The 11,599-nt window shown below is 42.2% G+C and overlaps 1 protein-coding gene across 1 annotated transcript in view; it reads left to right on the top strand.

Moving 5' to 3' along the window:
- The window catches only part of CADPS2 (calcium dependent secretion activator 2), a 794,189-nt gene that overhangs the window by 346,513 nt on the left and 436,077 nt on the right, over positions 1–11,599 (top strand). Inside the window, exon 4 of the mRNA XM_019509247.1 lies at positions 9,819–9,899. Coding sequence (XP_019364792.1) covers positions 9,819–9,899 — 81 coding nt within the window. The remainder of the gene's footprint in view (positions 1–9,818; positions 9,900–11,599) is intronic.

Below are 11,599 nucleotides of genomic sequence, written 5' to 3'. Positions count from 1 at the left end.
CACTTCATTTTCTTATCAGTGATGGTGCCCCCAACTTCAGAGGAAGATGCAAGAAACCCTTCAGTGACCAGCTCTGGTTTTTCCTACTTTCAAGAGTTTGAGTTTGGCGTAGGTCTTCAAACATGGAGGTTTAAAGGAAACCCCCAAATTGCCATCACAAATAATCGCACAAAGCTACAAGGTATTACATCTGGAACATCAAGAACATCCTATAGTACTTCATAGGTAAAAACCCTGCCTACACCCTACCTACTATTACAACAGTAAGGAAGTACTTGGTTATATGCTGAGAAATCTGTTTGCTTCCATATCTTTGACCGTTGTTTCTTTCAGTATCTGTTCTAAGGTATTGTATATTAAATGCAGGGAAAAAGCACTGTAGTTGCCTGGATCACTGTCTTTCTCATTGTCATCCACAATTTTTCATTGCCATGAATATCCAGTTTTCATCTTTACTGAGTTTTTGGGTCATGCCACAGTTGGCCTAGTTTTTCACAACATATTCATCATATAGCTTCATATATCACTGATGCAACTGCTGCCCTCAAAGATGCCACAAGGTCTTTTAGAGATCAACTCTTAAATGAAGGGGAACCAGCCTGGCTCAACTGAGGCAGACTGCAGATTGGCAGGGAAATGCTTTGAAGAATTAGTCTGACAGTATCATTATCTTTTTCTTGTTCACACTTCTATATTCCATGGAAGTAGAACCCTCATTCACTAAGATATTTCAAAGCATCAAAATGAATCTGTCTGACTCATCTCTTTGCTTGGATGACCAGGTAGCGCAAGTGACAAAAAAGTCTTTACATCTCCTTCAGTTCATTAGGAAACTCTGCCCTCCTTTTTTCTAGATGGGGAGCCGGAAACAGGGATCCATGAACATTGGATTATTATAATTTACTCTGTGTAAATCTGAATGTAAAAACAATAGAAATGCTTCTATTGATACAGCCTCCTCTGTGGCTTAGGCTGCACAAACACATCATTGCCTGTGCATCACTCCATCCCCCAATTTCCATACTAACAATTAGCTATTTAAGTGATGCACATTATTTCAGAAAATCACTAAGGGCTTGATTGTAGCAAGGGAGTTTTAATTTGAAAGTATTGTTAAAGCTAATTTTTTTAAATTCATGCTCACCTTTTTTAGGAATAATCTCAGGTAATGTAGTTCAGGGACTGGACAGTTGTTATTTTGTCAGAAAGACGAAAATGGAAAATTATAGCACTCCTGATATTAAATTATTATAATGCATTAAATATAGTATTTAAGATAAAAGTTAAATGCTTTCCATAATAATGGTCTTAAGGCATTTACACATGACCAACTTTGTTCCCTAGCAATTGAATGTTTTATTTAGAGAATTGAACTATATGACATTATTGCAAAATAAGTCACGTTAAGAGGGTGATAATGAGCCATCATTTCAAAAGTAAAAAAGCAATTCTTTCATGTTAAAATAAATAGTCATTTATACCTATTGAAGTTGTATAATAATTTCCCTTCCGAAGAACGTTTTTGTTTCATTTTTAGGAAACAGGATAATCTATAACAAGGAGAAAAAGTCTCTGATTTGTATAGTTGTCCTTCTTAGGAAACTAGAGGTTGTAATAATTTAAATTTTACAACCCATTTAATTACTTTAGTAAATTGAGTGCTCAGCTTGACAGCCATTTTTATTTCTTGTATAAGCAACTATTACAACTAGTATATTCTGGTGTTTAGGGACAACATTGCTTTGATTACTTGTAGCTGTAGTACACTCCAAACTAAAAACTCATTACATTTCTAAATAAATTTTCGTTGTAGATGTCTACTGTAAAGTAATGCAGAAATGATTGCGAGTCCTCAGTAAAATAAGAGTCACATTGCTAATGTGATCAACAAGTACCTGTTTATTGATAGCCAGTATAGATGTGGAATGTTGGATCATTATTCTTAAATGATGTTCTCTACTTATAGATTCTTTAAAATCATCTACAGGGTTGCTAATTTTTTATTGCTCTTTTGGGGTCTCTACACTTAAGACTAAGGTCTGTGACATACTTGATTAACACCAGTGTTTTCAACATTACTAATGTGATCAACCAAGTACCTGTATATTGATAGCCAATATAGATGTTGAATGTTGGATAGTTATTTTTAAGTCTGAGGTCTGTGACATACTTGATGTACACCAGTGTGTTCAACATTTTTAGACTCAAGGCACACCTAATTTAATTCAGAGCCCCCCTTCATAAACTCAAGCCCCCTCAAAAATGCCAGCTCTTAGTTTTCACTCTTTTTTTACTGGAAAAATAATAGAGCAGTTCTTCTGTATCCCACCAGTAGCTCCAGTACTTATGGTCTAGAAATAATTACTTGAGAGAGAGTACAAATTTTTTGATAATGCTTGGTGTTTTGGGCTGAATACATTTTATTCTGTATGGAGGCAAGTAGGTACAACCAGAAAATTCTAATCGCTATATCTATCAGATCTATATTATATTTCTACTCAGAGGTGAATCCAGGGGGATGAATTTTTACTCCCCCACCCCTTTGATTTCTAGTCTACCCAAACTATAAAACCACCTGCCTAGGTCTAGTTCTGGTCCTGAAGAACTGTCCCTTCTTCTGCAGTTTTGCTGTCTGTCAGCTGTTGTTGGTAATGTCTCTCTTATGTTTCACAGCCCTGCAGACTACTTGTAGCTCTAGCTAAAAACCTTAACTCAAGTGTGGTAATATTAATTCAGGTGTACAGATGACTGACAGTAAAGTTTTGGAGACACTTAAGACACTCAAGAAGTCTAAATTTTGCTTTATGAATCTGAATAAGAGGCATACATTTAATAGTAATGACCACAGGACTAATGAAATGCTCTCTTTTGACTGTTTTGCCTCATTTGTTGTTCTTTTTAACAAATTAGTGAGCATCCTAATAAATATATATTTATTTTCACTCTGATATTAAACTCAATAATATAATGCTAGACTCCCAGCATATAAGTACAGATTCTAGTTTTTCTTTAACTGGACAAAAATGTGTTCTCTTATGTGATGATATGCCACATAATCTGCACCCCACTCTTCAAAATCCTAGATTTGCCCATGTTACTATTGTTGCCACCACAGATTTAATGGATATTTTAAAGAACTGATTATACATTCTTCTTTGGGCAGAGAGCCACTGACTTTTTTGCCTGAAAACTTGTCTTTTATCTGACACAACACAACAAGCAGAATGACTTTGTACAAAAAGTAACACCAAGGTGCCTATTCTCCCCATCTTCACATCTGTGTTCCATTTTATATTAAAGAATTTTATTTCTCATTGAGAGGGTTAAGAATGGCTCCACTCTGAGCAGAATTGAGTATTGCTCAATGAATGAAGGGGTTCAGCTATCACTTGAGGAGTAAATGCTTTTTACACTGTAATGTGATCAGCATACAATACCTTTTAGGCTTCAGGATGTTAGGTCACTACTTGAATCTATATGCCCCAGCTGGCAGAAATGCCAGCTGCTCACTATTGTATCCATTAAACATTTTACTTATCTTTTTAGAGAAAAATATAACAAGGGAAATACTTGCCAGGTTGTCAGGCTAATTCCACATATGATCACTAGGATCTGTGCATGTCTTATGCCCTCCAACTTAAAACAAACAGGAATAGACTGTAGGGCTAAGTACAAACAGTCAAAAAGCCTGAGGCTGAATCAATTCATTCTTCACAGGTTAGTCAAAGCTGTGTACATTGACTGATAAACAAGGGAACAGACATTCACTTTCTATTCCAGAAATGCAGCCACATGCCTGCAGTGGCTCAAGCCAGAAGCCGGGGGGTGCCAGAGCACACCTCCCTGCTCAGCTGGAGCAGAAGCTTGGGCCAAGGCTGGCCTGCCCACACTGTGAGGATGGGTTGCAGGGAGGTGGAAAGCATCCTAGCATGCTGGTGGGCTGTGAGTTAACTTGAATCTGGAGGGGATCTGGGACAGAAGTTCAATAAACCAATTTAACCTAAACCAGTTAAGTTTGAAAATGCATCCAGCCAGGTTTTGGCCATTTTGAAAGTGGTTTATGTGCACTGAACTTTTGTTGTGTTACAGATTTGAACTGGTTCCCAATTACTTATACCGGTTTGTGTGTAATTTTTGTCTCTAGTTTGTTAAAGTTAACTGCAGGGGCAGAGGTAGGTATAAATGGCCACATCTACACATGCATATTAATGCTACACAATAAACCCTGGACTATATCATGCTGGACTTTATTGCTCCCAAGTGCTGCATGTACATAGGACCATAGCACATTGAGCCAGGTCAGAGCAGTCCCTTCTGGCAGAAGGCCTGGGGGCATCAGCCTGCTAGCTCAGGACTACTCTGATCCATCTTACCATGCTCCAGAGGGGCTGCCTGGGGCACAAACTACTAGCTGGCAGGCAGCCCCTACACTGAAGTATCCTTGTGCCCCAGCCAGCCATGTCAGTGTCTACACATGTGTTGCTATGAAGTTAAAAATTCTGCAGCAGGGTAGTACTTGTAAGATGCAATGTTTATTAGGTCCCTGTGGCCTAATAGGGCTGCACGTGTAGACACTGCGACATTTACTGAAGAGCTAGTTAGTCTATTCTGCAATAAATGTCTTGTGTAGACATGCCCAGAGTAGCCAGTGTAGCATGTTACTCAAAATCACTCTTCTCTCACCAGCTGATTTAGAGGACGTTAATAATCTTGCGATAGTTTGAGCTTTCTTAGTATCCATACATGGGTGCCACGGAAGCCTCATTCGTCACTTAAATAAAGAAAGGAGTCTTCATGAAGAGAAATTAAATCTATAGATTCATTAAAAAAAACAACAACAAAAAAGCATGCATGTCTCCAATGGAGGCACATAGCTAGATTTTATTTCATGTATTAGGGGCTAAAAGTGTGATCCTATTTCACCCTGCCAAGTTCCTGGAAAAAATGTTAACATGCCCATTGTTGAAACACACCATCATCTTAGCTGTCAGACTGAGTCACAACGAGCATCAAACAAGAGGAGGGCTCATGTATCTTGTATATTTTCTGTTTTTCAGGGACTCAAGCAGCCTGGAATAGGCTCACTCTTAGGCACCCAAGTCCATTCAGGTGCCTAGTAACCGGAATAGGAGCTGACTCGCTTCCTTTCACATATGACCCAGTTGCAGTTGAGTGAGAGAGAACCCAAACCTTGATGCATAAGTTCTCACCATGGCAAAAAAATTACTGTATTTGCTTATATACTACATGCTCCTTTTTCTAAAAATCGGTCCCACCAAATTAGGGTGCATGTCTTAAGTGAGGAAGCGGATTATATTTTTCTGGAACAGAAGCTTGGAAAAATAGTTATCCAAACACTACTGTATGATGCCTTCCTCTGTCATCCTCATGGAGGGAGGGGATGGAGTTCAGTCTTCAAGGTCAGAGCTTACAGTGTTAACCCTCTCACTGCCACAGCCACTGTCATCAGGATCCCCTGAAGTCAGCATTCAGGCATGACTGGGAAATTCTTTTTTCTTCATTTTGCCTTGCCTTACTAAAACAAGGTTTGTATTTCACTTGGGGGCATGTGCAGTAACTGAAACTGATGGGTTTAAATGCCTGAAAAATCAACTAAAATTTGTATTGTTGAAGATCATGTAAAGTACACATGAACATTTCTTAATTATTGGAGCAGACTCTTCTACACTGTAGCCCTCTAGTCTTGGTTCCTTGCTTACTGTAAATTAATGAAGCACGTATAATTAATGTATAATTCAAGAAGAAACGGCAATTAAAAAAAACTTTTTTTTTTCAAGCAGTTGATTATAAACAACTAACAGGCTGCCTTAAATATTGTGGAAACTAAAAGATGCCAAGCTTCCTCAAGACAGATTAAAAAAAAACATACACACATTAAGTAAAGTGATCATTTAGTGTATGTTTCTTAAGTGGAAAAATAAGTAAAGAATTCAGTCTTTAATCCAAAGCTTTGGCTATTTAACCAAGTAAATAAGAGAGCCAGTCATTAAAGCTGTCCTTGAGCAGCTGAAGGAAATGTTGGAAAAAAACCTTTTTTCTTTTTTGCAGGAATATATAATTTAGCTATCTAAATTCTCTTCAAACTGATACTTATTTAATGATTTTTTTTATCCTGTGATATTTTCTTAAGATATAAAGAATTTTGACCTACTTTATACAGATCCAAAACAAAGTTATATTACTTATTTCAAGGGTTTTCAGGCTAATTAAGCAAAAAATAACTCTGTAATTTAAAAAAGGGGGGGGAAACTACATTAAAGAAGCAGCATCTTACCATTTCAGTCTTGTGTTGGGATTTATGTAGGTTCTCATAAAATGCAGGATTATATTTGAACTGAGACATTTACATCCGGCCCGAGTGGTTTGTTGTCTTTGCCTCAGATTGTACTGGGAGTAGATCAGTGGATGCGCCAGTCAAGGACTTTTCATACTTGGAACCTGCTTTCTCTTACTAAGCCCAAGTTTGGAATTTTTTGGGATACATTTCAATATTTGTCCTCTTGGTTTGTCTTGTACATCTGGCTGAATAGCTGCAAGGGTAGAGAGAGCCATCAAAATGTAGCAGTGCTTTATTCCTAATGAAATAGGATTGGAAGGCTTTTTAGCACATCGCTAATACCTGACCCAGTCAGTTCCTTCTATGTAATTTTAAAAATACATGTAGAATACTTGTCATTACACCTTGAGCTCGTACCTCTGTTGGCTTTAATTTTCATTAGGATTAGTCAGTATATGGTATTTACCTGAATCCAAGGTGATTTTAAATTCAAGATGATCCCTTCCCCCCCACCCCCATAAAGTCATTATAATCTTCCATGTATAGAATCTAACTGTTGGAGAGTCATTTTAAATTCTCCCCCCCACCACCACCACTGCATGGGGAGAGGTGGCAGGAGAGACAAGCTTCCTGACCCCTTCCTGTTGCTTATGCTATTTGCACCCTCAAGTCTGCTCCCCTTCCCCCCTACCCGACCCCCCACTTAGCCTCCACAGCTCCAGCTCTGACTCGCTCTGGCCCGGGACACGGAGCACACAGTTGCTCCAGTCTCTGCTCAGCCATGCAGCAACAGTACTGACAGCAGCTCCGGCCCTAGCTTCCCAATAGTTTCAGCTATTTTACTTCATGAAGGACTATAAATATCTGTATTCATGTAGCCCAATCAATGAGCACATAGCAAGCTATTAACTTTAACAAGATCTGTGGATCAAACCACCAGGGTGCTAATGACTGCCACCATCAAACCACGGTGGCAGTCATTAGCACCCTGGAACTTAACAGTATTATGTTTAAAGACGTCTAAGGGATTTCCTACTCGTTCCATCTACTTTTATTGGTAGAAATTTTGTACATGCATCAGATGAAAACTTCCCTATTCTATCATCTCTGTTTTTTGTCACTCACTCACTCCATCTCTCTAAAATACTAATTTTAAAATCTTTGAAAGAGGACCCTGTGTTCTGTTGCCTGTGGAGTATTGATACATTTTTGGAGGCTTTGTCATCATAAACTGTCTTGCAGGCTGTCCTGGGCTGCGAACTGCTGTTTCTGGTAGCCCTGTAGTTCCTCCAGGGACTGCAGCAGCCCCCAGCTTAGTGTAGGGGCTGCTGATATCCCTCCCCTTTATAGGGAATGCAGGTTGCCCTAGGGTAGGTGATGAGTTGCATTGCAGGGATGGGCTTTGCCTTTGGCAGGGATGGGAGTGGCCTACAGTCCCATGATATATGTATATTTTAATGAATACTATACAGTGTTTATTTGGGGAAGAAGGGAAGGAAGAGTGGATGGGAGTGTCGCAGGGGCACTCTGGTGCCCTGCTCCTATAGAAGGACAGGTGTTGGTTGCCGGGGCAACCGCAGTTGGTCAGCTGACCAGAAGGGGGCAGGGCCTGACCTATATAAAGGTGATCCAGGCTGAGGCCAGGGAGGCAGTTTCCCTCTGGCAGCCGAGGAAGAAGGAGCTCTGTGAGAGTAAGCAGAGTAGGGAAGCCTGATGGCCTGAGCAGCTTCTGGTCAAGGATACTGGGTGGAGGAGGCCCTGGTAGGGACTTGAATGAGAGTTATAGACGGTTGACTAGTGTTATTGTGTTGGTTTGTTTGTTATGACACCAGAGGACCGGGTGAGGCTAATAGGGGTTGGAGGGGAGGCCTCAGTGGGGCTCCACAGTGGTGGGGCACCGCATTTTAGGGGTGCACTACCCTAGCCCTGAGAAGGGGCACAGAGGACAGGGGCTAGGTAAGGACGAGGCTGCCTGAGCCCCACAGGAATTGGTTAACCAAGTAGGGGATTTAGGGGCCAGGTACGGCTAAGGCCACCTGAGCCCTGAGTGCAGAGAGAAGCGCCAGGGAGGGGAGCATAGCCGAGAAGCCCCAGGGAGGGGCGCACAGGCAAGAAGCCCAGAGAGGGCACAACGTTCAGGGGGCACTGACCCTAGCCCTGAGAAGGGGCATAGAGGATTGGGGGCCAGGTAGGCACAAGGCTGCCTGAGCCCCGCAGGAACTGAAGACCCGAGAAGGGGATTCAGGGGCCAGGCATGGCTACGGCCACCTGAGCCCCAATTGTAAGGAGCCCAGTGGGCGTAAGACCCAAAGAGGGGATTTGGGGGCCGGGCATGGCTACGGCCACCTGAGCCCCAATTGTGAGAGGTGCCAGTGAGTGGGCGCCGGCTGCGTGACAAGTCCGGGGCCACCAGTGAGTTGGCGCTGGCTGCGTGACAAGCCTGGGGGCGCCAGTGAGTGGGCGCAGAAAGGAAACCGACCAAGACAATGTCCATGACATCTGCGAGGCGTGGTATAGGGGAGCTTGGAGCCACGCATAGCCCATAAGGCTGGGGCATGCCAAGTTGGTCCATAAAGAACTGGGGGTCAGGATAGACCAGAGCACCGTGTCCAAGGGGACAAGAGGCAGTCATTATAAATATAGATCCCATCAAAGACGTGATGGGTGAGAACGAGGGTGCTTTATACCTAACTTGGCACGGTAGGGGCGTTAGAAGAGATCACGGCCGCTCCTAGGACCCCGTGCCGTGACAGGGAGGAACAACTACTGTGGAAGGGGGAATTATGGATTTTTCGAGGGTCATTAAGGGAATGGTGTGAGGCAGGAGAGAGTGTGGGGTAAGATAGCCATAGCCTCCCTGTGACAGATAGAGGTATGGACTTGGGTGGGACATTAAGGGGGAGGGAGACTTACCAGGATGTGAAGCAAAAGAGTGGGAATAGGTATGGATGGGAGGGAATGTGAAGAAAAAGATCTTTATCTTTTATAGAGATAATGGATAGGGGCTGAGGAGGGAATGGAACTCTCTTCTTGGGGAGAGGTAGCAGAGTGGGAGTGGGGGAATTTCTTTTGTTACACTATCATATTTTAATATTTTATTCTGTCTTGGTACGTTATTTTGTTTTTTATTGTAACCTACCCTGAACATCTTTGGAGGGGAAAGAAGCATGTAAATTTAACAAATGAATAAGGTGAAGGAAAACCTGGAAAGTTTTAGGCACAACTATTCTATACTGTTCCCTTTGTGTGACAGAATAGCCAATACCACCCCTGTACTCTGCATTTGTAGTTGCCATGATTAAAACTTGTGTCTCACCTTCAAATGTACATTTCTTATATTTTTGCTGAAAGTCAGACCGTAATATTTATTCAGAAATTGTTATATTCAAATAGAGGATGTATTTTTTCTGCTAGTCCTTTGTTTTTTAAATATTTAAACTCTATAAAATAAAAATGCTCCATTCTACCAGAGCATATCCTACATGATTAATTTTTGCAATTTGTTTGCTTTATATCTCAGCTGGATAATGCAGATGAACAAGCAGCTCAGATCAGACGTGAGCTAGATGGACGTCTACAACTGGCAGAACAAATGGCAAAGGTAAATTTGTTTGTCACTTTTGTAGCTACAGATTTCTAGTGTGTGCACGTACTTACATAATGTCCATTTTTAAGTGCTGTAACCTTAGATCCTTTGAAGAGGAAGTAGGCAGAGGAATGTAATGTGCAACAGTGTGGAAGAAAAAAATTCTCTCTATCTAAAATTGTCTGTTACAAAATAAAGCACACTTCCTTGATAAGCAGATCATTATATTATAGAAAATGTCTTTCATTATCATTAAGCTTTAATAGAAAGTAAAAAAGGAGGGTATAAATTTGTGTGCATTCATGTGCGCACATGTTGAACTGTTAATGTAAGCAATTTTTTATGTAGGCATTTAATGTAGTGGCAAGAGTTAAAATTTGGGATGGATTTTAACATTACATGTAGTAAAGCCATGAATGAATTTAGCAGGTAATCTAAATCAGAGGATCTCAGTCTTTTTCTTTCTGAGGCCCCACTAGCATGCTGCAAAAACTCCATGGCCCACGTGTGCCACAACAACTGCTTTTCTGCATATCCAGTGTGTGCGGGGAGGGCATAGGCAAGGTAAAGGGACATAGGGATGCATTAGGGGTACATAGCCCTCCCCCCCCGATTTTTGTGCCCATGGTGAGCGCTGGGCTGCAGCCTGGCCAGATCAGCATAGGGAGGAACTTTCTCCATGGCGCAGCAGGCAGGACCTGGCATGGAAGGGCTGAGCAGGGCGGCAATACTTGTTGCTGCCACCACCAGAACCCCCACACCATCCATGTGCCACTAGCAGCTCAAGGAGTAACAGGCTGGAGCAGAGGGCCTTGCTGCCCTCACCTCCTCCTGCTACCAGCCGCTAGCATGCTGGGCTGCAGCACTACCCTGCTGCTATGACCCAGCCATTGCTCCCCTCATGCCACAGCTTTACTATGGACGGGAGGTGCGGTGGGGTGTAGTGCAGACCCCCTGAAACCTGCTCACAACCCACCAAGGGGCCACAGTGCCCCAGTTCAGAACCACCGATTTAAAGGACAGCAGCTAAAGTAGGGAATACTATTTATGACATTTTAGAAAAAATGCTAATTTATTTTTTGTATCTTTTTTATTATGTGTGGAAGTTAAGGGATTATGGATGGTCAGAGAAATTTATGCTAATAATGCATTTGGGATAAGAACCCCTGCTTTACCATCCTAGGACATCATTCTAGTGCTTCCCAAACTTTTCCTCAGCATGACCCAATTTCCTCAGCTTAGAATCATAGAAGTCGGGTCGGAAGGGACCTTGTAGATCTTCAAGTCCGACCCCCTGCCTGGGCGGGAGAAAAGACTGGACTCAAATGAGTCCAGCCAGGTAGTCATCAAGCTTCTTCTTAAAGATCCCCAGGGTAGGAGCCAGCACCACTTCCCTAGGAAGTTGGTTCCAGCTCCTAACTGCCCTAACTGTGAAGTAATTCTTGCAGATGTGTAATCTAAATCTACTCTCTAATAATTTGTGTCCATTGTTCCTTGTCATGCCGGGGGGCGCTAGGGGAAACAGTGTCTCCCCTAAACCCTTCTGGTCCCCCCTAGTGAGTTTATAGACAGTCACCAGGTCCCCCCTCAGCCTTCTCTTGTGAAGGCTGAACAGGTTTAGGTCCCGCAGTCTTTCAATGTAGGGTCTGCCCTGTAGTCCCTGGATCATGCGGGTGGCCCTCCTCTGGACCCTTTCAATGTTGTCCACATCCCTC

This window comes from Gavialis gangeticus, unplaced genomic scaffold (assembly GCF_001723915.1).
Source record: "Gavialis gangeticus isolate Ggan-Ray unplaced genomic scaffold, GavGan_comp1, whole genome shotgun sequence".
Lineage (NCBI taxonomy): Eukaryota > Metazoa > Chordata > Crocodylia > Gavialidae > Gavialis > Gavialis gangeticus.
Note: the sequence above shows the minus strand (reverse complement) of the source record. Positions and strands in the feature narration are given on the sequence as shown.